The sequence below is a fragment of the Chlamydotis macqueenii genome, chromosome Z (genome assembly GCF_036417535.1).
Source record: "Chlamydotis macqueenii isolate bChlMac1 chromosome Z, bChlMac1.mat, whole genome shotgun sequence".
Classification (NCBI taxonomy): Eukaryota; Metazoa; Chordata; class Aves; order Otidiformes; family Otididae; genus Chlamydotis; species Chlamydotis macqueenii.
The window spans coordinates 1,501,123-1,528,994 of record NC_141593.1 but is presented as its reverse complement, the minus strand read 5'-3'; the positions used below and the strand labels follow the sequence as shown (position 1 = coordinate 1,528,994).

General features: G+C 51.3%; 1 protein-coding gene across 4 annotated transcripts; it reads right to left on the bottom strand.

Moving 5' to 3' along the window:
- On the bottom strand, positions 1–27,768 carry SMAD7 (SMAD family member 7). 4 transcript variants are annotated; one of them, XM_086771033.1, is made up of 5 exons: positions 27,273–27,768; positions 26,748–27,162; positions 26,139–26,192; positions 21,021–21,095; positions 1–1,929 (listed from the first exon to the last, which is right to left on the bottom strand). In XM_086771033.1, the coding sequence occupies exons 1-5, from the start codon at positions 27,387–27,389 to the stop codon at positions 1,391–1,393; spliced, it is 1,200 nt and encodes a 399-aa protein (XP_086627159.1). In that variant the 5' UTR covers positions 27,390–27,768; the 3' UTR covers positions 1–1,390. The 4 variants fall into 4 exon arrangements, with proteins under 4 accessions (XP_086627159.1, XP_086627160.1, XP_086627161.1 ...); XM_086771034.1 differs by having other exon boundaries at positions 21,021–21,092; XM_086771035.1 differs by having other exon boundaries at positions 26,748–27,409.
- Between the last annotated feature and the right edge of the window lie 104 nt (positions 27,769–27,872).

Genomic DNA, 27,872 nt, shown 5'->3' with positions numbered 1-27,872 from the left:
TCAAGTGTAGGTTTTTATTTTTTACTGCAACATAAACTCCTTTAGAAAAAAACATTCATCTGGATGATAACACCCATAGAAAAAAACACCAATCATCTCGTGTTCTTTTTTTTTTTTTTTTTAATTTGGCATTTGTTATTTGCATTTATATTAAAGCAAAGTGCATCTTTCTTATTTTTTTCTCGTTTATACACATTGCACAATACATAAATAATGATGCTTATAAAACGTCTTTATATTTACAAGTAATAATATATTTATATATAACATAAAATACATTTTTTTCTTTAATAAATCTCAAGAGTTTTTTTAAGGAGTCCTTTTTTTTTGTGTGTGTTTTTATTCCCAAAGCACTACAACGCTAAAGTTCCAAGGAGAATGCTCTCTTGTTCATTTAAACCTTTATATTTAGAAAAATAGCTTATGTTAAGGTCTAAACATGCTCATTGAGCTAAGAACAGTGTAAAAGTATCATACTTGTGTATGAATTCAAGAAGAAATGAAAGCACAACTGCATTTCCAGATAGGATGGTACCGGGATAACCTGATCGAAGCAGGTTACGACAGACCAACTATCACAAACACTTTTTATTTTGTTTTCCCATCTGGTTTTCATTTGTTGGGTTGTTTTTTTGTTTTTTTTGTTTGTTTTTTTAAGCTTAGGCTTCTGTTGCTTCACGTCTCAGCTCAAATTATAAAGCACGGGCCACGCGTGAGGTTTCTCCGCTGTTGTTTTCTCCCCTTGCACTAATCCATGACCATGGGGTGGGGGGTGGGAAGGGGGGGGGGTGGGAAGCAGTGGAAGGATGAACACAGTGACAAGACATGAACCCAACAACAAGAAAAATAAAATAAAAAATTAAAAGGGTGGGTAAAGACCTGATCGGGAAGGTTCTGCACCATCCTTCGGTGGCAACGCGGGGCTAGCACCGCCGGGGAAGGGGTCTCGGTGTCGGCATCACCGGGGATGGCTGGCAGCAAGGGGAAGGCGGAGCATGAAAAAATGCAGGTATCTCGTTGTTTTATCCAAGAGAAGGAGCTGTGTCATACAGCCAGTGGCTTCTGAGTCCGTTGATCACATAGGACAATCCTTTCAGAGGCGTGAAATAATTATCGTATGCAATCCATCCCCCTTGCACCCTTCTCTTGCCCTTCTGAGTTATTGGTCATTCACACTTTTAAAAAATAGATATATTTATCAAAATACCCAAGGCAAAAAAAAAAAAAAATCTTTCCATAAGCTATTTCTCAAAACGGGGAGGGGGGACACACACACAAACAAACAAACAAAACAAAAACAAAAACAAGAAGTCTGCATGAAAAGCAAGCACTCAGAAGGAAACAATAGCAGCAAAGTAGTATAAATGTCAGGAGTCCACTCCGTCTCGAGTCATCGGTTATTAAAAATAACCTCCAACCAGCACGGGCAACTGCTGATAAACTGTCTCGTGTAGCACTGGCCCCAGCCTTTCACAAAGCTGATCTGAACAGTAAATCCAGTCCACGGCTGCTGCATGAACTCGTGGTCGTTGGGTCTCTGCAAGCTGTAGGCCTTCTCGTAGTCAAAAGCCTTGATGGAAAAACCCGGAAACACTTTGTGAACCAGCAACGTCCTGGAGTCGGGGTTGTCCAGTGTGGCCGACTTGATGAAGATGGGGTAACTGCTGCGGTTGTACACCCACACGCCGTCCACTTCCTTGGTGAGCTGGATGCCGTAGCCGATCTTGCTGCGGACCTTCTGCACCAGTTGGCTTTTGTTGTCAGAGTTGAGCTGTCCGAGGCAGAAACCATTCCCCTGAGGTAGATCATAGAAGATATCCAGGGAGGGCTCTTGGACAGAGTACAGCCGACCCACACGCGTTTTCTCTTCCCAGTATGCCACCACGCACCAGTGTGACCGATCCCCCGGATCCTGAAGAACTTGGGAATCTACAGAACAAGTGAAAAAAAGGAAGAAAAGGTGAAACTGAGCACCAGGGGGGACAATACGACCCAAAAGTGACACAATGCTGGCAGGTCCTTGCTCTCTTCATGATGAAGACACACCGACGCCCATAGCACACCAACCATTTCCAAAAGCCATGTGTTAAGGCTACTGTTAAGATCGTTTAAGTTGATCCAGGTTTAGCGGATTCCCCGGCTGCTTCAGTGTCTAGCTCTGGTTGGAATCATGGGTCCTAAATCCCCAAGTCCACCTTCAGAAGTAGCTTAAGATCTACCAGCAGCACCCGCAACGCAGCCATCCCTCACCCAAACCATCACGAGGACCACCTTCAGTGCCAACACGAGAGACGAGATGCTCCAGCCAGCTGCACCCAGCAAGACCAAACACCTAAAACCTCTTATCTGCACACCCCTCAGACCATGGATTCATTTCCATAAACAACTATACACTGCGCACAGATGCCAAAAAAAAAAAGAGGTGCTGCTAAGAGAAGCACATTGAAGGTCACCCCATGGGACTGGAGGGGACAAGACCGGCCCGTAGGCAGAGCCTGGGTGATGGAGAGGATGGAGACACTGGATGAAGGCCCAACCCATGGGAAGTGCCATCAGATGGTAGAAGGGTAGAGGCCAAAAATCATGCTCATTACCAAAAATGGCCTAAAAAAGCTCCAAGAAACCCCAAAATCCATTTTTGCAGCCTTTCTTTCGAGTCCCTTGCCCGTAGCTACCCCGTGCGAGCAGTGAGGATACGGCACAGGAGGAAACAGCAAGGGGGAGGGCTAAGAATCGTGAAAAAGCCCTTTTTCCTGGCAGAGGAATCCCCGCAGCCCAGCGCTGCTCAGCAGGTAATTCTTTCCAGCCTCGGCAGGCATGTTAAGACCTGGGAACGATTCATCTCGATAATTGTATTTAAAAAAAAAAAAAAAAATGAAGAAAAAATAAAAATCAAGCTGGGAATGCGAGGTAGTGAGCGCTACCAAATTAATCCCCTGCACTATGGGAGCAGAGCTATGGGAGCAGGGATGCCGGGGCACCCAGCACCCCAAATCTCTGCCTGCATCACCTCAGCAGCCCCTCAATCCGCCCCCTGCACGAGCAACGGCAGTGGCACGCCGGCTGCCTGGTTTTCTCTATTTTTTGCTATTAATAAGCCCCATTTCCCCAGCGCAGGCATTTTTCTCCCGTCTCTCAAGTTGTGCTTCAAGCCCTGCACAGTGCTTAAAAAAAAAAAAAAAAAAAGGAAAAAAAAAAAAACCACCAAAAAACCCAGCCATACACTCCTAATTTCCTCATTTCTACGCCAGCGAGGAAAATATTTCTCCAGTTGCTGGAGGTGGCTCCCAAAAATGAGCCTGGCTGTTTACGCCCCAAAACTGGGAGCAGGGGTCCTGGCAGTGGGGGGGGGGGGGGGTGGTGGTCCCCAGGACAGTGTTCATCGAGGTGCACCCCGGTTCCTCCTCCCTCCTCCCACCTCCCCTTCTCGGTGCCTCCCTGGACTTTGTTGCGGATAACCTTACATCCTTGCTGAAACTCGGCACCGCTCGAGAGACCGAGGTGGGACAGGGCTTGGGTTACCTCCTCCCCTAACCCAAACAGGGTGCCCCCCACGCAAGGATGCAGCCAGCGGGACAAGAAACAGCCCCGGAATGGCGTTTCCCAACCGCCTGCCTGGGAGATAAAGGAATTGGAGGAGGAAATGTCCGGGACATAGAGGAATGTGGGGGGGATGCTTCTGGATCCAGGGGGTGATAAAGGAATTGGGAGGAGGAAATGTCCAGGACACAGAGGAATCTGGGGGGATGCTCTTGGATCCAGGGGGTGATGCTCCTGGACCCATCCCCGTCTCAACCACCCATCGCCCCCACCTCCGCCAACTGCCTGCCAGCAATGTTCAGAGCTTCTTGGTTTTTTCTTTTATAGCAGCTGAGGGAATTCTGGAGCAACAGCCATTGAAGCCTGCTGAAATTCCCATAGGATTTTATTTATTTGAACATAAAAGCAACCCCTTTCAGGAAGAGGCAGGAGGGGGGAAAAAAAAAAAAAAGAAGACTTTTTCACCTGATAGTTGTGCTTGCGTTAGTGAAGACCACTTAACAAGCAGCTCAGTGCTGCTTACAGAGAGTTATTTAGTTGCCAGCGCATTTAAAAAAAAACTGAAAAAATAAAAAAGCTAAAAAAAAAAAAAAAAGAAAAAGAAAACTGCCTTGGCTATGAATGAACAGACCTTTATAGAGGGCTGGAAGTTCATGAATGAATCCCACTAGGTTTTTCAATGACATGGGGTGAGCAGACCTCACGGACAAGTCTTAGGTAATCCAGGATTTTTTTTTTATTTTCTTTTTTTAAGGAGCCAATGCCAGCACACAGTATAAATATGCCAGAGCCTCTTCCGTCTGCGGGTTTCGGCTGTTGACTGGGTGTCTCCTCAAAAAAGCCACGAGAATATACGGGCTGAGCTCGGATAAACAGGATCAGGCCCTCCTGCCAGCCGCTACCAAAGCGGCTTTTCAGGGTTGCCGGGACCCCGGCAGAGCCATCCTGCTGCCACCCACCTCCCTGATTCTGGCATCCACTGGGAAAAGGGCTGGGAAAAGCCAGCGGCATCACTCGGGCAGTGGAGGCAGGAGAGGAGGAAAAAATTACGCAGAGATGCTTCCTACTGGGATGCAGATTTTTTTTCCAAAAAGGCATTTTGGTGGCAATGACCACGGATTTGGGAAAATGAAGTAAATAGGTGGATTTTGCCCCAAAACACTGTGCCAAGTTCACCTGGACCCCATCGTCCGACTCCCATCTCCGCCTGCACGCAAAAACCCAGATCCCGGGAAATTCGCAGCCCCATCAACCCTCAACGCGGCCTTGCGCGCGACAGCCCAGCAACGGCTGAGAAACACACTGGGATTCTGGTTTTGCGTTAAAAGCATCATTTTCACGAGCTCCTCGGAGCAAACACATCCTTTTCTAAACGCCTGGAAAACTCCCAGCAAACTGGGAGCATTCCCATCTTCCAGCAAACAATGATGTTTCATGCTGTAAACATCCGCCCTATTATTTCGTTATTAAGCATCCCTCCATTCGCTGCTGTCACGGGTTTATTTTTGTTTTCCGTGGTTTGCCTAGGGTCAGGCTCCCCCCAGCACATTGCGCAAGCTTTTTGTGGGGGTAAAGGGGGGGGGGGGGGGGGGGGGAGGGAGAGAGAAAAAAAAAAAAAAAGAAAAAATAAACCAGAAACCCCTGAAACCCCGAGTCTGCCCTCAGGAATGTAGAGGATTACTCATACGGATCACTTGTAGTTGGGTCTACGAAGAACGGCCACCCGAAGCGGAGCACCTTTCGGAGTGAAGGGGAGTTGGACACTCCAAAGACTTTGGGGGAACATTTTGTTTGGAAGTTTGGTGTGGGTGGTGATGAAGATGCAGACGTTGCAGCACAACCACATTATTCCATATGACATTCCCACTGGAAAACTGATTTTTTTCCGTATTTTTTTACACCCTCCCGAAGGGCGGCCCTGACTTTCACCAGCGCATCCCTTGGAGAGGGAGTGTGCTCCACAAAAGCATCATCCCAACCACTTCCCAACGCACCAACCAGAACAAGAGGCTCTGAGGTTTCCCACCACCTGCCTCGATCACCAAGTCTTGCCCAAAATTACTCAATAAAAAGCCAGAGACAGGATTTTTCTAGCTTCAGGTGTGCACACACTGCCCGTGGGCTTGGAGCATCATCCCATGCCAGGCAGGGATGCTGCAGAAAATGCCACAGTCATGCAGACATCTTGGAGAATGGGCCACCAGAGCAATAACCCCCAAAATTAAAAGCTGCTGAGACCAAGAAGGTCCAGATGAAGATGGGTACGGGAGATCCACACCATGGCAACACTCAAATTTATCAAGAACGGCCCCACACTTGGCTCTCCCCGGAAGGACTCTCATCTCACATCATTTGGAAGCGGCAGAGAACTTCTGGTGTAGCTTTTCTCCTCGGCACATGAAGACCTTTAAGATGATGAAACCACATCATCTGTACTTTTTCTTTCCGAGCTCTGGCAGTTTTATCAGGAGTTTGGGAAGAAAAAGTTCTTCTCGTTCAAAACATTTCAGCAAAACTTGATTTTTTTAAAAAAACCCACAACCAACCAAACAAAAAAACAAACAAACAAACAAAAGCAGCGCAGCTCCTGGCCGGCGTCCGGACCTCAGCCTTGTCCCAGTGCCAAGTTCACGAACATAGAGGGGAGGTGGGCTGGGGATCTTTTGTTTTGCCTTGTTTTGTTTTGACATAACTAAAGGTTTTCCTGTAATCAACCGACCTCTAAAGAAAACAACAAGTTTCGCACACACACCGAGCTATCTCACCCGCCGGGACTACTCCCATCTGATCAAGAGCAATCCAAATTGTCACCGGTATTTGCGATAATGACAACTCTTCCCTGAAAACGGGAACACAACCGCGCTCCTGATTAGGGTTTTGAATGCCTGTAATTGGCTCTTTTCTCGATACTAGGATTAGATGCAAATTAAATTATCCAACTGTAAGTGTTTCAAACTACATATTTATACTTTTAAATATATATATATATATGTATTTTTTAAGAGCAGCTTTGACCCAAAGCACCTTCTGATGTTCTTCCTAAGCTTCTCACCATCACATGCCCTCCTCTCTCTCACTTCTCAGGGATCCCAGAGGCTGGATTCAATCATAGAATCACAGAATCTTCAAGGCTGGAAAAGACCTCCAAGATCATAAAGTCCAACCATTTCCCACCAAACATCAACCCTGACCCAATAGCATGGCATCATCTACCTTGAACTGCTAAAACAAGTCTTCTCATTTCCACAGAATCGTGGAATGGTTTGGGTGGGAAGGGACCTTTCAAGGCCATCTGGTCCAACAACCCTGCAAGGAGCAGGGACATCTCCAACCACATCAGGTTGCGGTACCTTCAGCTGGGCCACCTGCAGAGGCGACACTGCACGCACGATCGATAACCCAAGACGAATGGGTGAAGGCGACAGATAAATTGATGTAGAGGACCACCAAGAAATCATAGCACCAAAAGGAGCCTGGTCTTACGGACCTTTCCTAAAAAGACCACGACTCAAATGTGAGCTCCTGGGGCAGCAAGAAGACCCGGAGGGGTGGTGAGATCCCTGCCTGGTTTCCCAGGAGGCAGCTTTCAGCGGAAAAACAGGAGATACAGGCACTGACGATGAGCAGATGAACCTATGGGCCTTTATCCGTCAGCGCATGCCGAGGGCATCCGTGCTTTAAAAAAAAAAAAAAATTGGCTGGACTGGTGTCAGCACAACGTATCGTCTGGCCGGGGCCAAGGCTGAGACCAAGCTCAGCGTGTCTCGCGCCCGGTAATCTCCCTTGGCTGACCTTAAGCGGTATTTGCGAGCCCAGGACAGAGCTGTGTCCCCCATCTTCTCTCGCCGAGATGGAAGAGATGGAGACACAAAGCCCAGAGGAAGGACGGCCGGTGCCGGCAGGTCTCTGCCCACCCACGCCATTAACTTTTCCTGAAATGATGCAAGGCTCTCAGGGTTCACGTACAAATTCATGGCATCCATCACCGCAAGCACAACGCAAATATATTTTCTGCAATTAATCGATGACCGCTTCCCCTTCTTCCGAGTAAATAACACTCTAGAAAACGCCAGGAGTGGCTCATTTTGGCTTTCTATGGATTGCTCCACGCTCTTCTTGAGGGTCCTCAGGGCCCTCGAGCTGCAGTTTTGCCCTTCGGGTTATGGCAAGTGCTGGTTTTGCAGGATCCCAGGAAAAAAAAAAAAAGCACAGCCCTGAGCTCGTGCTGGAAAAGCGAACAAGCATCAAGGCGAGAAGAACAACGAGCATGACGTGCAACCCACACAGCTCATCAAAGCAAGGAGAAACAGGCATTGAAAAAGGGAAATTTCACCTCCCTTCCAGTCTCTCGGGTAATTTACAGGCTACTTGGGCGGGGGAACAAACAAAACAAAAAAAAAACCCCCAGAGAAATCCTTCAAAGCCAGATTTCCAGGTATGCTTTGCAAAAGGGAAAAAAAAAAAAATCCAAGTTAAAGGATATATCCTGCTGTAGAAAAGGGTCTTTGTGCCTTCAACGGCGTTTGTGGGCAGCCTGGAGACACCACCCACGGCCATGTTTGCCCCAAACCTTTTATATCTCCCTGCACACAAGGGCCAGACAGCGTCAGCTTCCTCACCCCCACCCTGCTCCTGATGGGCTGGGATGGCTTCTGAAAGGCCAATTCAGAGGACGGTCATGCGTCATGCGTCAAGCTCCCGTTGTTTGCAGAGAAAATAAACCCTAACCTACTGCGGGGACGCCACCGCCCAAGGTGGCCCGCGGGGTCCTTCCACCGCGCCAACGCAAGAGCCCCCGAAAAGAGTTGGGACAGTTGGGTCACGTCAACACATGCTTAGGGAGCTCTTAATCTGTGGATTATTGACACGGTAGACCATAACATCTCTTTAGGAGCCATTACAGCCCATCGTGTCAGTAGGTACTTACGGAGGCCTTAATCCGCGGATTGACAGGCTAGACCATAAATTTGTGTCTAGGTCTAATTAGGCAGCTCTTATTACTCAACATATACAGCAGTCATGCAGGCTAAAGAGCCTTAAGATTACTTCTTTAACTTATTAGCAAGTTGTCCACCCAATCACTTAAATGGCTCCTAGAAAAATAAGTCAGCCTTGCTTGAAAATAAATGTCCACCTGAGTTTCACCTCAAGACTTTGGTCCGATGAAGTTTTCTGAGGGCTGGTATCCAGAAGTTGTCAACGGATTTTAAACTTTGTGAGTCCAATGTGGACACAGAGAAAAAAAAATGGGAGAAGCCATCAGGGGAATGGCTGAGTTGGGGACCTCCCAACATTTGTAGCTAGGGCGTTGGTTCAGATTCATGTGAGCAGCGACCTACACACTTGGGAGGGCTCTGCTCGGTCCCCTCCTGACCCAGCCAAGAATTTCCATCACCTTCACCACGGCTCGGAAAACTTCTTGTGAAATGGGGACAAAAACGAGGTCAGGTTGGACCTCATGAGCAGAGGTGACTGATCCCTGAGGACAGCCCCCAAGGTTCCCACCCCAACGTGGAGGCACCTCCAGTCAACCTTCCCCCCACCTGGAACCCAGCCCTGACCTCTGCAGGTTAATTAACCGTGGGTGATCAATACGAAGCTGTAGAGGAAGCCCAGCTCCCCGGTGTCCCCTGCGCCGACGGAGCAGCGGGGCGGAGGGGCGGACAGCACAGAAAGAACCAAAGTGAAACTGCTGAGCTCACAGAGTCCACCAAACCAGAAATTTGATTCATAAACATCCGATTAGTCACTGCTACTGTCTAATTACGGTGATTAATCAATTACCACGGTTAAAAACGACTCCAGAGGAGAAGAACCCCTTTTTTGTGCCCGTTTTCTTTAAAAGCCCGAGCAAGGCCGCAGCTACAAGAGGGGAAAAAAAAAAAATAAAAATATGCAGGCACACACCAAAAATGCCTGTCTGCCTGTCTCCAGCGGTTAGAGAGGAGCCAGCTGACTCCAGTTTCCTCCCCACCAGGCTCTGGGCCTCATCAGCCATGCAAATTACAGAGCGCAGCGCTGTCTGAAGGCCGCGTTTCGGCTCGGCTCGGAGAAAAGCCTTAGAGGAAGGGTGGGGACGAAGAAGCCAGCCAAATCCATTCATAATATTTACAGTAAATGGGCCTCTTTGCTGTTGTTTAGTATACAGGCAGCCTAATTATTTTTGAAGTTTTAATTTAAAGAGCCTTCTTTATCTGCCTCTCCTCCTGCACCCCTGGAAGGTGTGGGAAAACTTCTCCCTCCTTTCCAAAAAAAAAAGATGTAGGATGGGAATCCCTTCCCCAGGCTCCAACCCGGTGGGTGGGGATGCTTCAAGAGGGGAGACCCTTCCAGAGGGGCTTCTGCCGACATCCACGGGGTTTTTAAGACCTCCATGCCACCCGGACAGGCACAAGGAGAGGGAGGTCCATAAGGAAAATCTCCAGAAATCCTGCTTTTGCTGCACCGATGTTCTCCTGCGCTGGTGGGGACGCCCTGGGAGGACTTGCAGGCTCAGGAGGTTGCTGCAGGATGCTCCAACCTCCCCCCCTGCCTTGATGGCAACCTGGAATAATGGTGTTTTAACGACAACCGGCCAAGAGGCTCCTCTGGAGAGCACAGGAAGCCCAAGCCAACGTTCATGAGACACTGCCATGCAACCACCAAACGACTGGGGACTGGTACACCCGCCCCAGCTCCCGGAGATGAGCCAACACCTCCATGCTTCATCCTCAGCAGCTACCAAGACGCACCTCTTCTCCACCCACACCCAACCCAGATCTCAACCAGAAACCTTCTGAGAAGCAGACACCAGCACACAAAGGGCTCCTGACCTACGACGATGCAAATCAGACCAGAGGATGAGCTTGCCAGAACATCTCTCCCGGCTTGGGTTGTGCTGGAGGCTCCCATGACAGCATCCTGCCCTTCCAGCGCCGGATAAACCCCTGACGTGGATGCCAAAGCCACCAGAGGCCACCAGGCCACGCCAGCCCCGGGGTCACAGCCCCCCCACGCCCTCAACGCAGCCACCGAGCTCGCTTTTAGAGAATGACGATCTCAAAACCACTTTCACCGTTAAAAATAAAGCTCCACCGTCACGAGGGTCTGAGGGGTCACCCGGTACCCGGCGACGCCCCGGGGAGGGCAGGGATGCGGCCCCCGGGAAAGCCGCAGCTCTGCGCCGACAACACGCAGCTATGCAGGTTACACGTAAAAACCCTTGTAAAGACCTCAGTGAAAACCGAAGCAGAGCAGTCTAGGATTTCCAAACGGATACCCAATACCCAGATGTGTGTGAGGATTTTTTTTTATCTCCCCCCTCGCCCCCCGCCCCGCATTCCACACGCACACGCAGCATCGAAAAAAAAAAAAGAATGAAAAAGCCTCTCCCGGCAGCACACTGACCTAGAATTCTTCCAAAAGACTGAAAACAGACCTAAATATGTGTTAACTCCCCTTCCTCAAAAAAAAACCCCACCCCCCCAGCTCCCTTTCCCAGAGCAGCATCCCTTCCCGGGATGTAAAACCATTGGAAAAGCAGGGCTGGAACAAAAGTCCTTTTCACGCCTGCCGTGCCCCGCTCCGTAACAATTATGAAAACTGTTTAGCTGGGCTGGCATTTGGAGCATTTACTGCATTCCTGCCAATAAATTCCAGCCCCGGATCTGATGGAAAAGGCCTCTCCCCCCGCCTCCCCACTCCCTCCCTTGCCTTCATTCCTCCTGGCTTTCTTTACAACCTAATACCCTGTCGACGCGAGGCCAGGGCCTGCTTAAGGGGGGGGAAAAAAAACACCCCGCGCCAGACTGGAGACAGCACGCAGACTGAAAAAGTTAATCATTACTTCTGTCTGCCCTCGTAATCTAATCACGCCCGTTCCGAAGAGCAGGCGGCCAAGAGCGCTGGCGTCCGGGCAGGGCCACCGCCGCCCAGGGACGCACGGACGGACGGGATCAGCCCCTGCCCGGGCACGGGACGGAGGGACGGACGGCGCTGCGATGGAGTTCGCAAGCCTGGCCACGCACACAACCCCTCCCCTCCCCGCCTCTCGCTTTGCTCTGGATTAATAACGCTGAGCAATTACAGCGAATATTACGTTCATTAAGTAATTAACCCTCCCGGCGCTCTGGAGGAGCTGGCACCCCCCTTTTCGCAGACGGAGGCCGGCAGAGGTTTGCCCCCGGCTACAAAACGGGGCAGGCCGCCATCACATGGATTGGGAAAAAAAAAAAAAAAAAAAAAAATTAAAAAGCTCCTTGCTCTCATCCTACCCCGCTTTCAGTGGCACGGCGGCGCCGTGTCCCAGGCATGGTGGCATCACTGAGACCCAGCAGCATCTCTCCTTGGGGGAAAAGCCCAGGGGATCTGGGCACCACCAAGACCCAGCAGCATCCTCTCACGGGGGTAAAGCTCAGGGGATTTGGGGTTTGACACCGGTGCTCAGCAAACTCAGCACCACACCATCTCCTCCAGAAAACAACGCCGGCGCAACACCTCAGGTGTGTCAGGGCTTCGTGCTCTTGACACCCAGGAGACATTTTCCATGCTCGGCTGTGACAAAGAACAGGAAAACTACAGGCCTCCGCGTAGGAAGATTTATGGGTTTGTTCCTCATAATGAGCTAAAAAGTCTCAGCCGGGCTTCCAAAGAAAATGAATTCATCAGTTCAAACGCAGTGATGTAACTTCAGGCTCCCGGCTCCTTTTCCAAATAAAACTCCGGCTATTTGATCCCTGCTTGAAGGATGATTTTATGGAGGTATTTACTCCGTTGGCTCTGCCCAAGAAGGTGCCGCCGGAGCCCAGCCACGGGGTCATCGGCAGCCATCCCGCGCGGGCCAGCAGCCCCCCGTCTCACTGTTTCAACTATTTCGCTATTTTCCCTGCTTTTCCACTCAAAACCTCACCTTGAACAGCAACACGCACGCAGACACACGACCCCTCCAGCCCAGCAATTTTTAGCATCTGTTAAACTCAACCCGCCGGCGTCCATCACCCAAAATCACCCGATCCGGAGCCAACTTCACCGGTTGCGAAAGCAGAGGACGCCTGAACTTTCCTCACCTTCCCGACACCTGACTTTGTCCGATGCAAAGCCAGCCCTTACCGATGCAGTGCTGGTGGCTCCACGATAAAATCTATCCAACTTATATAGATGTATCTTTTAACCTATATATATATAGGTTGAATATATTGAACATGTTAAATACTCATTATATTCGATAGTCAATATAATGAACATATAATTAATATATTGACTATATTAAACCCATATGTATGCTATATATAATCCAATAAATATAGAATATATCCAATATATAATCGATATACCGAACATATTCAACCTACATATATATCCACCACATAACCTATACATGTTCGAACTATATATATACAAAAACAATCATCCATAGCCTCACTTATTACACACACGAACGCGTTTGCAACGACGCTCTGAAGGCTTAACAACCAGAGTGGTTCTGAGTTATTCATTTAAGGGAGAAATCTGCCTTTCCACCCGCTCAGGTATTCAGGGAAAGCCCACTGGAGCCAGGACTTCATCCCAAAAATGGCTCACCAAAACCCAGCGCCCCACGAGGCATCCTACTTCATCCCCAAGGACGGATGAGGAAGGACACCAGAGCCGGGTACCTGCCACTGCACATGGAGGAACATCACCAAGAGCATCACTGCGACCTCCTGCAACCACCCTATGAGGCCTCTACACGCCCAACGGAAGATGAAGAAAGGCCACCGAGTCAGGTACCCACCCGCCATCACACATTGGAGGAGCATCACCAAAAGCATCAACGCAACCCCCTGCAACCACCCCAACAGACATCTTAATCCCTGAGGGAGGATGAGGAAGGACCGCAGAGACGGATATTCACCATTGCACATGGAGGATCATCACCAAGAGCATCACCAGAACCTCCCACAACCACCCCATGGTGCTTCGGCATGGCTGGCACAACCCAACCGGGGAGCTGAAGCCGGGAGGTTTTTTATGCAGCGAGGTTAAAAGGGTAGAGAAGGGCTGAGCCAGCTCTTACAGGGTGGTTATTTTTTTTTTTTTCCCCTTGCAAGTTAAAACCAAGATAATGACACTGGGTGGGGACCAATTTGAAGGGCTGAGCAGCCAAACCAAAATTAGTCTCCCGGCCAAGAGCTTCCTAGGCCTCACAGTTTGGGGAAGGAAGCTGAGAAAAGGCATGAAAAAAAAAAAAAGATTCCTTGGGAAGCTGGAGCGTCGCGCTCAAGCAAAGGTGACCCTGCTAGTCAAATATTTTTCAACATAATAAAAATAAAAGTACTGGAGCAACCTCCCTCAGAAAAACGGGGCCCGTGAATGGGTTTTTTTTCTCCTTTTCTCTCCTTTTCTTTCTCCTCCTCCTCTGGCACTTTCTTTCCTTTCACTAATAACTATGTTTTCTTGTATTTTTTTTTTCTTGGCTCTTTCCTCATAAAAGACTGATGTAATTTCCTGTCTTGTCCCAATGTTTCCTGTTAATTAACAGGGTGAAAGTTATCATCATGCATTTAAATGGCTACCCGAAAGAGGGGAGGGGAAAAAAAAAAAACAAGGGTAAAATAAAAAAGAAAATAAAAAAAGAAAGGGGAGAGAAGGGCTGGCTGTTAGCAAACACCACGTCACATCCCCAATAGCACAAAATCCCCCGGAAAAAAAAAGCTTTTTGGACCCAACGGCTTGAGCTCATCAGCAAAGAGAAGCCGGCAAGGGTGGCTCCAACCGCAGGTCCAAGCATGGGGGATGCGAGCCCCGAGTCTTCCTTGGGTGGGGATGGAAAATCCCTGCAAGACTAGCCCAAAAAAAGCTCTTTTCTTGCATTAAAAAGTAAAAAGAGGAGAAGAGAGGAGAAGAGAAGAGAAGAGAAGAGAAGAGAAGAGAAGAGAAGAGAAGAGAAGAGAAGAGAAGAGAAGAGAAGAGAAGAGAAGAGAAGAGAAGAGAAGAGAAGAGAAGAGAAGAGAAGAGAAGAGAAGAGAAGAGAAGAGAAGAGAAGGAGAAGAGAAGGAGAAGAGAAGGAGAAGAGAAGGAGAAGAGAAGGAGAAGAGAAGGAGAAGAGAAGGAGAAGAGAAGGAGAAGAGAAGGAGAAGAGAAGGAGAAGAGAAGGAGAAGAGAAGGAGAAGAGAAGGAGAAGAGAAGGAGAAGAGAAGGGGAGGAGAAGAGAAGAGGAGGAGAGAAGGAGAAGAGGAGGAGAAGAGAAAACGAGAAGAGAAGAGAAATAATTTAAAAATCGAACAAAATAAACCAAAATAAACTGCAGAGAAAGAGGGAGTTGGCAACACCCAAGATGTTGCTTTTCTTAAAAGAAGTAGTTAAAAATTTAAAAAAAAAAAAACCAAAGCAAGGGGCTAATCCAAAGCCAGCGGGCGGAAATCCTGCGAGACGCCAAGCTCCTTCCCTTCCCCGACCTCAGTCCCACGCGGGATCGGGCCACGCGTGCCCTCCCGTTCCTCAAGAGCAGCCGTGACGCAGCCGGTACCCTGGCGGCACCGCAGCCAGGCTGACAGCCTCGGCGTGCCGACAAGGGGGTGAAAACAAAGCGATTTAGGCAAAAAAAAAAAAAAATGGCGAGGGTGGTTAGAACGGAGACCGTGCCGGAGCAGTTAATAATATCTCGGCGCTGAAAATAAACTGGGAAGGAAGCTCCTTTGTGACAGTAGGCAGGCGGCCAGGCTGCGGCGTGGGTCATTCAAGCCGACTGGGGACAGCGATGGGGCCGGCACCCACCCGACGCTGTACCCCAGTCCGCACCCATCGCCCTCCTACAGCACCTCCTTAGGGTCTGGGGGGCTCCCTACACCCCGTTTTTTCCCCCCGCACAGCCTAAAAATGGGGTGTCTCCCATTTTAACCCAGCGTTGAGATTCACGGTCTTGGCCGCTGCGGTTGGAAATAGGCATCCCCCCCCCCCCATGGTGGCGGCGGGGAAACGCGAGTGGTTAATGTTACTGGTTCCTCTCACGTAAGCGATACCCGTTGGCAGACAGTGGGGATGGAAACGATGCCGCCCGCATCCCTGCCAGCCCCCGGGGGCTGCTCCTCTACGAGTGTTTTTGTCCCATCGGGTTTTAAATGTCCCCAACCGATCAAGTTGCCGCCGCTCATCGGGACATCTTTTGGGAGCCGAGCACCGTCTGAATCCCTCCCTGGCACTCCAACTTCCAAAATTCACCTTTTTGTCCTCCTTCCGCCCTAAAAAAATGCCAGGTTGCAGGATCAATCCCGAGAAGTTCCCATCATGACCTCGACCATGACGGACTCGCTGGTGGTGGGGTCTTCTTCCAGCTGCTCTGACGGCACTGTTCAGGTGGGAAAATCCATCCAGGATTGAATGGAGCTGTACAGGGATGGATCAAAACGCTTGGTGTTTAATGGAGGGAGCATCTCTGCCATCTTTTTTTTTTTTTGAACTCATCCTGGAAGAGTGTCTAAAAGGTTCAAAATGTAATTGGTAAATGGGTCCTCTTGGCTTTGGGGGAATTCTGATCAGCCAGGAGGAGGATGCCCCCAGCATCCCAGCAATGTCCTGGGGGGGGGGTCCCCACGGGGCGAGATCCCCCTTAAAAAAAAAAAAAGAGAAAAAAAAAAAAAAACCCAGGGGGCGAAGGAGCCGGAGCAGCCGGAGCGGGCAGCCAAGCCAAGAGTCCCGGGGTCGGTGCCAAGCGCCGCGGTCAGATGATGTGCGAGGCGAGCGGGGAGGCTCCTAGTCTGGCAGGCAGCCTGCTCTGCTCCAGAGGCTCCAGTGCTGTCATCTCTGCGTTAACCCCTGATAACCTTGTCCTTTCCAGGAGGGACGGTGCTTTTTAGGTAAGCAGGGGAGGGTGGGGGCGTTCACATCTCCGACGAGGCTGGGAAGCAAAGGGTGCAACGTCCTGCGACGCTCAAAGCGAATTAAAATAATATCAAAAGGACGTAGGCTCAAAAATAAACGAAGAATAAGGGACTTTGGGAAAAAAAAAAAAAAAAAAAAAAGGAAAAATTCCCAAGCAATTGTTTATCCCTGGGACAAATATACAATCCCAGTTCCACAGGAAGATGTCTCAATTTCAGATTATAATAGGATGCCAATTTGTAAATAAAGGCATTTCGCAGGAGGTTATAAACTGTACGGGGGGGGTGGGGGGAACGGGAAAACTCAGGCAGGGCTCTGCCGTGGAAAACACGCGGGGTTGACGTGGGGTGGGGGGGAAGCCATGGGGAGCGGCTTTGGGGGCGACCATTCCCCAGCGAGCAGATACCAGCGGGGATCAGAGGCATAGTGAAACATTCCCGGCCTCCGTGCGATTTGGGAATGAAATGTCACTCAGCCGAGCACCAGACGAGGTGCCACCGCGAGGAGAGCTGGGGCAGGGAGTGATGTTGATGCTTCTCCAGCCTCCGGAGGTCTTTTCCTATCTTTTTGGGACAGAGGAGTTGGGAGGAAGAAACTGAGGCTGCGCTCGCTCCAGAAGAGCCTTGCGGGTCTCCTGGCCTCAAGCCTTGCAGATCCTTGGTCCAGCATCCACCAAGCATTGTCACTCCATCTCCACTGGCTCCAGGAGACTTCCAGAGTCAGGGCAAGCCAACAGGACTGGGCTGAAATCGGGATAAACTCTTGGGTCTGCTATTTTACGAATAACCTCTATAAATTAAAAAGCAGCAGAGGTGGCGAGGACGCAAGCCAGCTCACCTCACTTTCCTCCTGTGACGGCCAGCTCTGGGCCTCTTGGAGAGCTTCGCTTTGCCCACAGACCCAGCACCATCCATCTGTCCTGCAGGCGAGGCACCTTCTTGCCTGCCACAGGCACCACAACCTTCCATCAGCCAAGAGCCACCAGCCCCATGCCACACACGGGTCAAGAGGGAGATGTCCGTGGGTGAGTGGAGAGCATCCCATGGAGACCCAGCACCAACACCACCATCAGCTCACTCCCACCCTCCAAGCAGAGCTCCTCCATGGGTTGTACAAGCATTCAACTCCAACCCATCAGATGCCACCAGACCATCGGTCAGCCACCTCCAGGCTGTCCAAGCAGGGCTTTGCTTGTTTGAAAGAAGAGTCATCACCAAACACATCTGCTGGGAACAAGTCAGCTCAAAATACAGGAAAAACCACCCTCTGTCTTCTATTTACGGAAATTATTTTTATCTCCAAGGCGTTATTTTTGCTCTCCTCTTTAACCGTGCCAATGATACAAAGGATCTGGCCTGGTAGTACCTGAGAACAACCATCTCAAGTGGGAGACACTGTGCACAAGAAGACCTGACCTACCCACAGCGTGACCACCGATAAAAATAAAGATCTAAGAAAATAACAAAAGGCAAGAAGACGGAAGTGAGAACCAGTGCCTTGGGGGAGTGAGGGGTGCATCAGCCGGAGAAGGGGATGAGACAGCGGAGGCTGACGAGAAGAGGACACCAGCACGGCGCCAAGGACTACCCAATACTGTATTCCTGGTCCAGGAAGGAGAACAGAAAGCGGAGGGAGGGAAAGAGCAGCTGAGATGGGTTATCGCAAGAGGGAAACACTCCCTGTACACCCCCCCGGCCGCACCGCTCCCCGTCCCACATCCTCCTGCGCCTCTGGTAGCCATCAATGAAACAGCCTTCAGCCTCCAGAAGGAGACTGCGACCTCAGTGGTGGCTGGACCTGCGACTCTTCGTCATCAAAGGCTCCTCACAGAGAGCTGCAAGGGCACTTGCTTCGACGCCCAACGCTCCTCTTGCCATCCCCTTCTCAACCCCCGCCACGCAGTTTCTGTGCCAGAGCGGCCGTGAACCTCAGGCTGGCCCCATCCCCAAATTCTCAGTGCGGAGAGCAATCTGCCTCACTAAACCCTGCCCTTCCAGCTTCCAGGCCTTAGGGCAGGTCTACCGACTTTGACCACCACTACTACACCAGCGTCCACCGCCCTGCCGCTGGTGGCCAAAGCCTACAGTGCTATAAGGACCCATCACCTCTTCCTCAACCTCCCACTCCAGCTTCCAAATCTAACAAAAATTAGGGTTTGGTTTCTTTTTTTTTTTTTTTTTGCTTTTCTTACAGCTGTCCTCTCATCAAGGAACCACAAATCCAGCATCTAGAGCCCTGGTCCGGAGGCGATGCCGGATTCTCCACCCAGCATCAACCCATCCCCATCTGCCCAAAGTAGGTGAGACTGAGCCGAAGTGCTCCCCACGTACGCTGCCTGTACCTCATTAAAGCCCTCTTCAAACACACTCTAATACGCAGGGGGAGTAGAAAAAAAAAGGAGGTGAAAGCCAGCTTTGGAGGACTGCTGCAAAGTGCGTTTATTTTCCTTTCTCCACTGGGTCCCTCCAGTTGGGAATTTTCAGCGCTGCACTCCTGCTCCGCGGAAGGGAGATGCCAGTAAATCAGAGCAAATTCAAAACAAATGCTCTTTTCATGTGGAGGCATTCGGCTTTGTCTCAGGGCTTGGGGTAGCTAACCGTATCCCTTCATGAGTCAACTCTCCTATCAGCTCCTCATTAAACTAAATGGCTACAATTACATTTGGGGAGGGAAAAAAAAAAAAAAAGAGAGCGGTTAATGATCATAAAAGGTTCTGTTTCCAGGCTTTGGAGGGGGGAAACCTTTGATAAGGAAGAGAAAAAAAAAATCCAATGAAATAATAATTAAAAAAAAACCAGAATAATTTTTAAAAATGCATTTCGGGAGGGAAGGTGCCATTTTTTTTGGGAGGAGGCTCTACCGAGGAGCTGGGGCTCCCCTTCCCGCGGCCCTTCGGGAGGCAGCGGGGAACGAGCCGTGTGATTTCCTGCAGCCCGAGCCCCCACCGCCAGCCCGCCTTCCCTTCCCTTCGGGAGCAGAGCAGCCAGACGAGATGTTATCTCCGGGCTGAACCTCACAGAAAGCCCCCTTTTTAAAAAGCGAGTACTTCCTCTGCTTATTTCATGTGGTATCCTGTGGAACTGAACTCTCTCCTCCCCTCCACAACGGGCGTATTTCAGGAGGAAAAAGGAAAAAAAAAAAATTAAAAAAAAGATCTAACAACATCCTTATTGTGTTGTTGTGCTTCTTTTTTCTTTATACAGCTTTTTTTTTTCCCTTTTTTCTTCCCTAAAGCTATAGGCTCCCATAGCAAAAAAAAAAAAACAAACCCAAAGACAAACCCAACAATTTTCTGCATTTAAAAAAAAAAAAAAAAAGCAGCTACAAGTTTCTCTGTTCCCTCTCCCCCTCCGTTTGATTAATTCTCATTAGGGCCTTTGAACAAACAATATGCTCTCCTCTCAAAGAGCAGGCAGGGTATATATTACACCCAAAGAAAAACAAACACGGCTCACTTAAAGACATCCACACGGAACGCAATTCCTGGAGAGAGGCAGTGGCACAGGCGTGCGCGCGCACGCGGCCGCCCCGCCAACCTGTTTCTGAAATTCCAGTTTCAGGGAGACGGATAAACCGTCAATCAGGGAGACATCCCAACCAAGGGAAGCACCGTTGAGCAGATACATGGTTTTGGACACTTTAATTCCAGAAGAGACCGAGTCCAGCCACAGAGCTGGCCAGTCCAGGGTGGGAGATGTAGCGCTGGAGACATCACACCTTGGAAAAGGTGTTGGGAGTTGGACTAGATGACCTTGAAAGGTCCCTTCCAACCTAAACCATTCCAGGACTCCACAAAAACCCCAAGAGGGGTGGTGAAACCATCCTCCAACCCCCATCCTGTAATGGCACCCAGAGGCTAAAGGAGATGGAAACGGGAAAACGAGGATGTTTTGAGAACATCTCAAGTTGGAAGGGACCCATGAGGATCACCAAGTCCAACTCCCTCTGCAACGTCTCTGGCAAAAAACGGGGTCACCTTTCCTCCCCGGGCACCACCAGATGAGATGTGGGATGATGGTGACCCTACCATTTCTGGTAGAGTCACCATCAGAGTAGGTGACCTTGGCCATTTCAAGGCCAGTTTCGACGGGGCTCTGAGCAACCTGATCCGGTTGGAGATGTCCCTGCTCCTTGCAGGGGGGTTGGACTGGATGACCCTTGAGGGTCCCTTTCAACCCAATCCATTCTATGATTCTACCAGGAGCAAAGCCCAAGCATGGCTCTTGTCCCAGAGACAGAAGGTACCACCACCAAGTCAAGGAGAACTTGACGCCAAATCCTCCTGTGATGCGCAACCACAGCTGCTCCAATAATCCATATATCCGAACAAACGGGCAGCCAAGATCACTTTGCCTTCCCCAACACGCCTCTTCCTGCCTTACTCCAAAAATTAACGGAACATAACACTGGAATTGAAAGAAAATACGGGCTTTTGGGGATGGAGAACCTCACCTGGGATTTCAACACATCCTCTGCATGAGAGGTCTGCAGCTGCTACTGAAACGAAACCCAATTCCCTCTTCGAGCACATCTTTCTCAACGATTCGCATGCCCAAAACTCCTCGGCATCGCTTCACCTTCCACCGGGACCCTCAGCCAACGCAACCCACAGTCAAAATCAAGGGCAACAAGAGATGGCTTACCTGAAAGCCCCCCAGGGGCTAGACAATTAGTTCCCCCTGTTTCAGTGGAGGAAGGCACAGACTCTGGACAATCTGCTGGAGCAGAGGAAAAGAAGAAGAAAAAGAAAAAAGATCAGTATATATGTGGTTCTTCACAGGCTCCCAGCATTGCCGCGAGCAGAACACGCATTCCAAAGGTTTTAGCAGGAAGCAACCGCTAATTGTCCGCGCAGAGACGGTAGTTCATCAAGAAGCATCCACCCTAACTCACCGCCTCAATCAAGGCTGCGCGCTGCGCTTCATCACCAGCCAACGCTGATTACAGACCTGCGAAAATTACAGACTGGCTACCACCTCTCCGTCCAAGTCACCGGGTAACGAGATCAAGGTTCTGCTCGCTCTGATGTAAGCGAGCTCCCAAAAATGCTTAAATCGTGGCTTTACGCACCCAATTTACTCAACACCTGTAACTCACCGAAACGGGAACCGAAAGGGAAACGTCTCATCGCCGCCCTTTTGCGGCAAACGGTCAATTTTTGTCACCGCCAGCTGCTGGCAGAGCTTGCACCCCGCTGTCACCTCCTGGGACAGGGGGGCAACTGGATCTACTCCTCCACACAACACCGATGGGAAAGGGCAGGGTAAGATCAGCCACCCTGTTACGAGGTTTCTCCTCAAGCATGGAGGTGTTTGAGCTCAAGGTTTGGACTTGGCCACCCAAAGCCTGCTTCTCCAGGTGAGAAGAGCCAACACCAACACCCTGGTCCTACAGGGTCCAGCTTTTTGGTCACTACCATGGGGAAGATGAGCTCAAGGATGCTCCATGCCTGAGAAGACCCGTGAAGTTCATGCAACCTTCTGGTCTTCAGCAGGCTGACGAGGACTTTGGGTGTCATCCGATTTGGGCTCCCTAACGACATCATTTTGCTCTACCTAAAAGCAAAGGCCACCACCAGGAGAGACGAGATCGCTTTCTCCCTACTGGTAAAAGTCATTTTTCCAGATTTCATCCCTGAAATCCTAGTGAAAAATAAAACTCTTGCCTGCGTAACCTCGCTTTATCAGAGCAAAGTAGGAGCCCTAACAGGAATATACAGTTTAACAGGATACACTTAATCAAACAAAAAACAATAGGGGCGACAGGAAATAGACTTACTTGTGAAATACTGTATGCGATACGCTCCCTAAACGCCTTGTCCTGCTCTCTACGCTTTAAAGAAACAGGGTTTGGGTTTTTTGCCCTTTTTTTTTAACCCTTTCTAATCCAGACAGAAGAGTCCCCACACCCATTCCCTGAGATGGCTTCAACTGCTTGGGCTACGGACGCTTTCTGAACGCAGGCTGGGCCACCCTGCCCCGCGCTGGGCTCCGTCTGCCCCAGGTTACAGCTCCCGGATGAGTCCCTGTGGGATAAAGGACATAATTTGTCCTTTCCATGTTGTCCCACTCTAGGGATCACACATGACCAGGTCCTCTACTTGCAGGAGAGCATCCTATCCCAACATAAACTGCATAACCCTAGCAACGGAGCGAGCCTGGTGTTACAGCAATGCTGGTCCAGTTTGACCCCAAATCCACTTGGCATTTCTGCACGGAGGCTGCAAAGGAGGATGGATTCAGAGCCTCCCTCATCACCTGGGCCACTCCCTGAGCCGCAGTATCCACCAAAGGAAAGCCCAAGAGTGGGCTTCTTTACAACTGTCAGCTCTCTTCCCGCGTCCCAGCATCCAACAGCCAGTGCTCTTCACCAGTGAACGACCTTCTGAGGGCTCTTTAGAGGAGACAGAGCTGACACACCTCAACTCTAGACCAAGGGTGATGGCCAGGTGTGGGATAAGCCCAAAAGCGGGACTCTCCTGGGCTCTCTGCCCTATGCATGGCTGGATTCATCCTTGCACTCTTCCCATCACCCACAGGTCCGCCAAGGGCTCTAGCTAGTAGGGGCTACTCAGGCTCCTTTGACTTTCAGCACCAAGAGGTCGCCAGACCAGAAGCAGGATCAAGCCAATGGCATGTGAGTCTCCTCCCAAAACTGCCTCTCCACACTACAAAACCATCACAGAGACATACAATCATTCCTGGTGGCCACCCGCCCAACCTTGCAAGGTTCCGAACAGTTCCTGCAAGCTGCCGAACCTCCAACTCTCCGGAAAGTTGGTACCGCCGGCGGGCATTCGGCTCTGCAGCGACATCGCAGTGGGTTTCCTGCACTCTTGTACTCCAGCACCACCATGACCAGCCACCCCAGAGCATGATGACACAGCCACTTGCAGCTCCTTGTCCCACTTAACGACAGGTCAAAATACATGCTTGAATTTGGGGGCTTCCAACCCACCTCACTTCCAACACAGCTGCAAGGGGCAGCTCCTGCAGGGATATTTGGGATGCTGAGCCCAGCTTTCCTGCAGGTAACCTGGCAGTCAGGGGCAGACCTTTCCACCCTACAGTGAGCACACGAACACCAGATCTATCTTACCAACACACAGACTGACATGGGGTTTCACTGCCTGCAGCAGAGCCCCCCCCGCCCCGCGCCCTGTCCATCCCTGCTTTCCTCCAGCCAGCGGCACAGGCTGTCCCAATCTCCATTACCTCCAAAAAATAAAGAATCAAATTCAGACTGGACATGAGGAAGAAATTATTTACACTGAACATGGTGAAGTACTGGCCCCGGTTGCCCAGAGAGGCGGTGGATGCCCCATCCCTGGAAACATTCCAGGCCAGGCTGGCCGGGGCTCTGAGCAACCTGATCTGGTTGGAGATGTCCCTGCTCCTTGCAGGGGGGTCGGACTGGATGGGCTTTAACGGTCTCTTCCCACCCAAACCATTCCGTGATTCTAATGTCACGGGCACTGGCAACCGCTGCTGGAGCCCATCCTGGTCCACACATTCCTGCCTGTCCATACAAAGCACTTACAAGACACAGCCCTAAATACATAAATATTTTCACTACCACTGACACGCTAGATGGAAAAGCAGAACTTTCCTGCTGGATGCACACTGGCAGATGCAGCTGCCCAAGTGCAAATGGACGGATCGCTCCCACCCAAGATCCCAGAGAAGAAGACAGCTCATGTGCACCAGCCAGGCAAAAGACTTCACGCCTTCCCATCATCATCAAATCCTAGAATCACGAAACGGTTTGGGTTGGAAGGGACCTTTCAAGGCCACCCAGTCCAACCCCCCTGCAAGGAGCAGGGACATCTCCAACCAGATCAGGTTGCTCAGAGCCCCGGCCAACCTGGCCTGGAATGTTTCCAGGGATGGGGCATCCACCACCTCTCTGGGCAACCTGGGACAGTGCCTCACCACCCTGGCCCTCTCCCATCCAACCAGCCCACAGGGAGCAATCCTCAACTTCCAGCCGGGAAACCACCACAGTAGATGGCACTGATGCTGAGACGGAAACCCTCGGTCCCTCCGCAGAGGAAACACCGAGAAACCCTGAACCTGCAAAACCCACCTGCAACAACAGACTCCCAGGCTCCGCTGGTGCCTGTTGCGGCCCCGTTCAGTCAAGGGTTCAGCTGCCAAAGGGATTTTTTCTTTTAAAAAAGGAAAAAAAAAAAAAAGAAAAAAAAAAAGAGGACTTTTTGGTAAGTAACCCAGTTGTTTCTGCGTTTCCGATGGGCAGCGTTAATCACTTCCTATTGGCCGATAGGAATAACTTTTCCTTTCGAAATGGCACATTCATGCTCTGCGGCTTTTCTGTTTACACACATTTTGCTACCTTATGTCAACACTTGCTAATGAATAAATACATCACTCGGCTAGCTGAAAATGAGGGCCGGCGGAGGGAGATCGCACCTTCAAACCCTGCAAATGGATTTATCCCAGCATCCTTGCGGGAAACTGACAGTAAGCTCAAACCCTGCAGCTCCGAACCCCCCTGCGCCCCATGCTGGCATGGCCGTTGGGTAGAGACCAAGGCGATAAAGGCAGAAATATAAACTTCGCCTGTCGCACCCGAAACCCCAAAACTTGGCGACCCAAGCAGACCCTCAGAGCATCTTACGGAACAAGCCTGCATCCCGGCACGTGCTGGGATGCTGAACCTACTCCCCATATCCCGCGTTCATTCATCAGCCTTTATCTCCTGTTTTTTCACACTGAGGCAAAATATTTCATTCTTTGCAACCCAACTGTTTGCTAAACATCTTCGCGCGTTCTCAGGCAGCGTAAGGAGAGTTACTAGCGTTTCCCAAGAGTCTGCAGAGGGGAAAAGCAACAGTCCAGCCTCCGAGGGAGGAGTGGGCAGGATGGGACCCTGCGCATCCGGCGCAACCTCAACTCGACGGTTTCCTTTCGTCCTGAAGAGCAGCAATTCTAAAGAAACCGCTCTTTTGGCCAAAATAAAAAGACCTGATATTTCGCGTTCAGGCCAATCTTTGCTTCCCTGCACCACCACAGGACCACAGAGACCAGCGCGCTCCAGCCAGCGCTCCCCCCCTTCTCCTCCTCCTCCCAGCCCGGTTTATCTGAGACCCGGCGCGCTCGCTGCCAAGCGGGAGTTTACGCAGACAACCGCAAGAGAGCTGGTGCCAGCCTGGAATGGGCTTCTCCCCTGGCACCCTGACATTCAATTACGAGCAACAGGCACACAGAGCGGTGCTAGGGAGGAAAAAAAAAAAAAAAAGGAAAAAAAAAACTTTTCAAGCCCCTTTACCTCGTTTTTTTCAACCTGACAAGGCAGGATTAGGCTCCTTGAAAGCCCAGAGAGATTTCTACCAACACCATTTGTCACGTCTCACCGGGATTCCCAGCCATCAGGGAGATGCTAGCCAGAGCTGTGCAGCATCCCAACCTAAATCCCGACAAATTCACCCCAGCACCGCCGTATCCAACTGGAGCCCACGGCTGGAAGTCACTTTTTTTCCAAGCGGCTTAAGCAGCCAAGGCCTGCAACCCCTCCTCGACTCCCTGCCAGGGATTTAAATCCCTGCTTTGTGCGGGGGGGGGGGTGTCTTGGATAAATTATATGTTAGGTTTTTTTTCCAGGGGGATCAGAAGATGCAGGCAAGCAGTCCAAAGAAATGCATGGTAAAGGCAGGAGAGTGTTAAAAAAATATATATATATAAAAAGGGAATTTAAAAAAATCTGCAGTCTGCATTGAAAAAAAAAAAAAAAAGTCCACTTACCAGTTGGTTTGAGAAAATCCATTGGATATCTGGAGTAGGGTGGAGGGGGAGACTCTGGAATTAGAAAAGTAGAGAGAAAATAAAGGCAGAGCCATGAGAAAGAGGAGGGGAAAAAAAAAAAAAAAAAGGGAAGATAGGAACTTATGATAACAGTGGCATTCTTTTAGCAAAACTGTTTGTCTTAGCTCTGGGGGTTGGAGGCAGGGCAGCGAGGCGGTGATTGCCTTGATATTTAGCTGTCAGATAAACAAAAGGGGCCGTCTGGCGCCAGCCGCCCTCCTATCTGCGGCTCGGGCCGTCTGCGCGGGGCCTCCCCGGCTCGGCGGAGCGGCGGCAGCGCCGGCACCGGCCGCGCCAGCCGGGCCCTGATCCCCCCCCTGCGCCCCCGGGCACCGCGGGGGCGTCCCGTCCCGTCCCGTCCCGTCCCGTCCCCCCAAATCGATGATTCCAAAAAAAAAAAAAAAAAAAAAAAAAAAAAATAAGTATAAAGCACTGCGATGGGGAGAGGGTCGTCGGGTGGGCCGGGGGCCTGCGTGTCGGTGCCCCACGCGCGTCCGTGTCGTGTTCCCCCCCCCCCTCCCCGCCCCGCACCCCACGCCCCGCGCCTACCTAGCTCGCAGAGCCGGCTGAGGTGGTGCGGGTTGCAGCAGACCAGCTCGGGGTGCGCCTTGCCGTAGGACTCGCAGCCGCACAAGCGCTTCACTTCGGAGGAGTGGCGGAGGTCGGGCCAGCGGAACACTTTGCAGAGCAGGACGGGCAGCGGGTAGCGGTGCTGGCCCAGCCGGCTGTCGGCCTTGGCGGGCAGCAGCAGGCAGGGCGTGCGGGCCCCGCCGCGGGACTCCACGGCGTGCAGCAGCCCCTCCAGCTGCCGCTCCTTCAGCCGCTTCAGCACGGCCTGGGTCAGCGCCTTCAGTTCCGCCTCTCCCGCCGCTCGCCCGCCGCTCGTTTTGCCCGGGCAACACCCGCGCCCCCCGCCGCCGAGACGCGCCGGGGCCTGGGCCGCCGCCGCCGCCTCCTCCTCCTCCTCCTCCTCCCCGCCGCCGCCGCCGGGCGCACGGCTCCGCCAAAGCCGCCGGACGAGCACCGAGCGTTTGGTCCTGAACATGCGGGACGTGAGGAGAGGCCCCCGGCTACAAAACGGGCATGTCGTCCGCCGCGCATGAAGGGGCCGGGAACCGAGACGCGGCGGCGGCGGAGGAGGAGGGCGGCGGAGGGCAGCGGCGGCGGCGGGGCCGAGGCGGGCTGTGGCATGCGCCAGTCTCCGCGCTGGGACCGCGGGTCCCGCCGCCTCCCGCGGAGGGGCTGCGCCGGCCCGCGCCTCTGCCCGCTGCCAACACCCCCTCCTCCCCCCGCAAAAAAAAAAAAAAAAAGAAAAATTAAAGAGGGAGGGGAAAATTTAAAAAAAAAAAAAAAAGAGGCGCGGCTCGCTCTGGTTTTGCCCAAAAAAGAAAAAAAAAATAAAAAATTAAAAAAGGCCGTCTACAGTCCGCGGGGCATGGCGCCGGGGGAAGCGGGGGGAGCCGGCCGGCGCCGCGCCGCTGTGCGCGGCTGCGGAGCGCGGCGGGAGCCGCCCGGGATCCTCGGCCTCCGCGGGGCCGCTGCTCCCATCAACCCGGCGCTGCTGGAGGAGCGGGGGGGTGAGGGGGGGGACGGGGGGTAGAGGGAAGGGGGGGAGTGATGGGACGCGGGGGAGAAAGCGAGAGGCAGAAATAAAAAAGCCGAAATGATGTATCT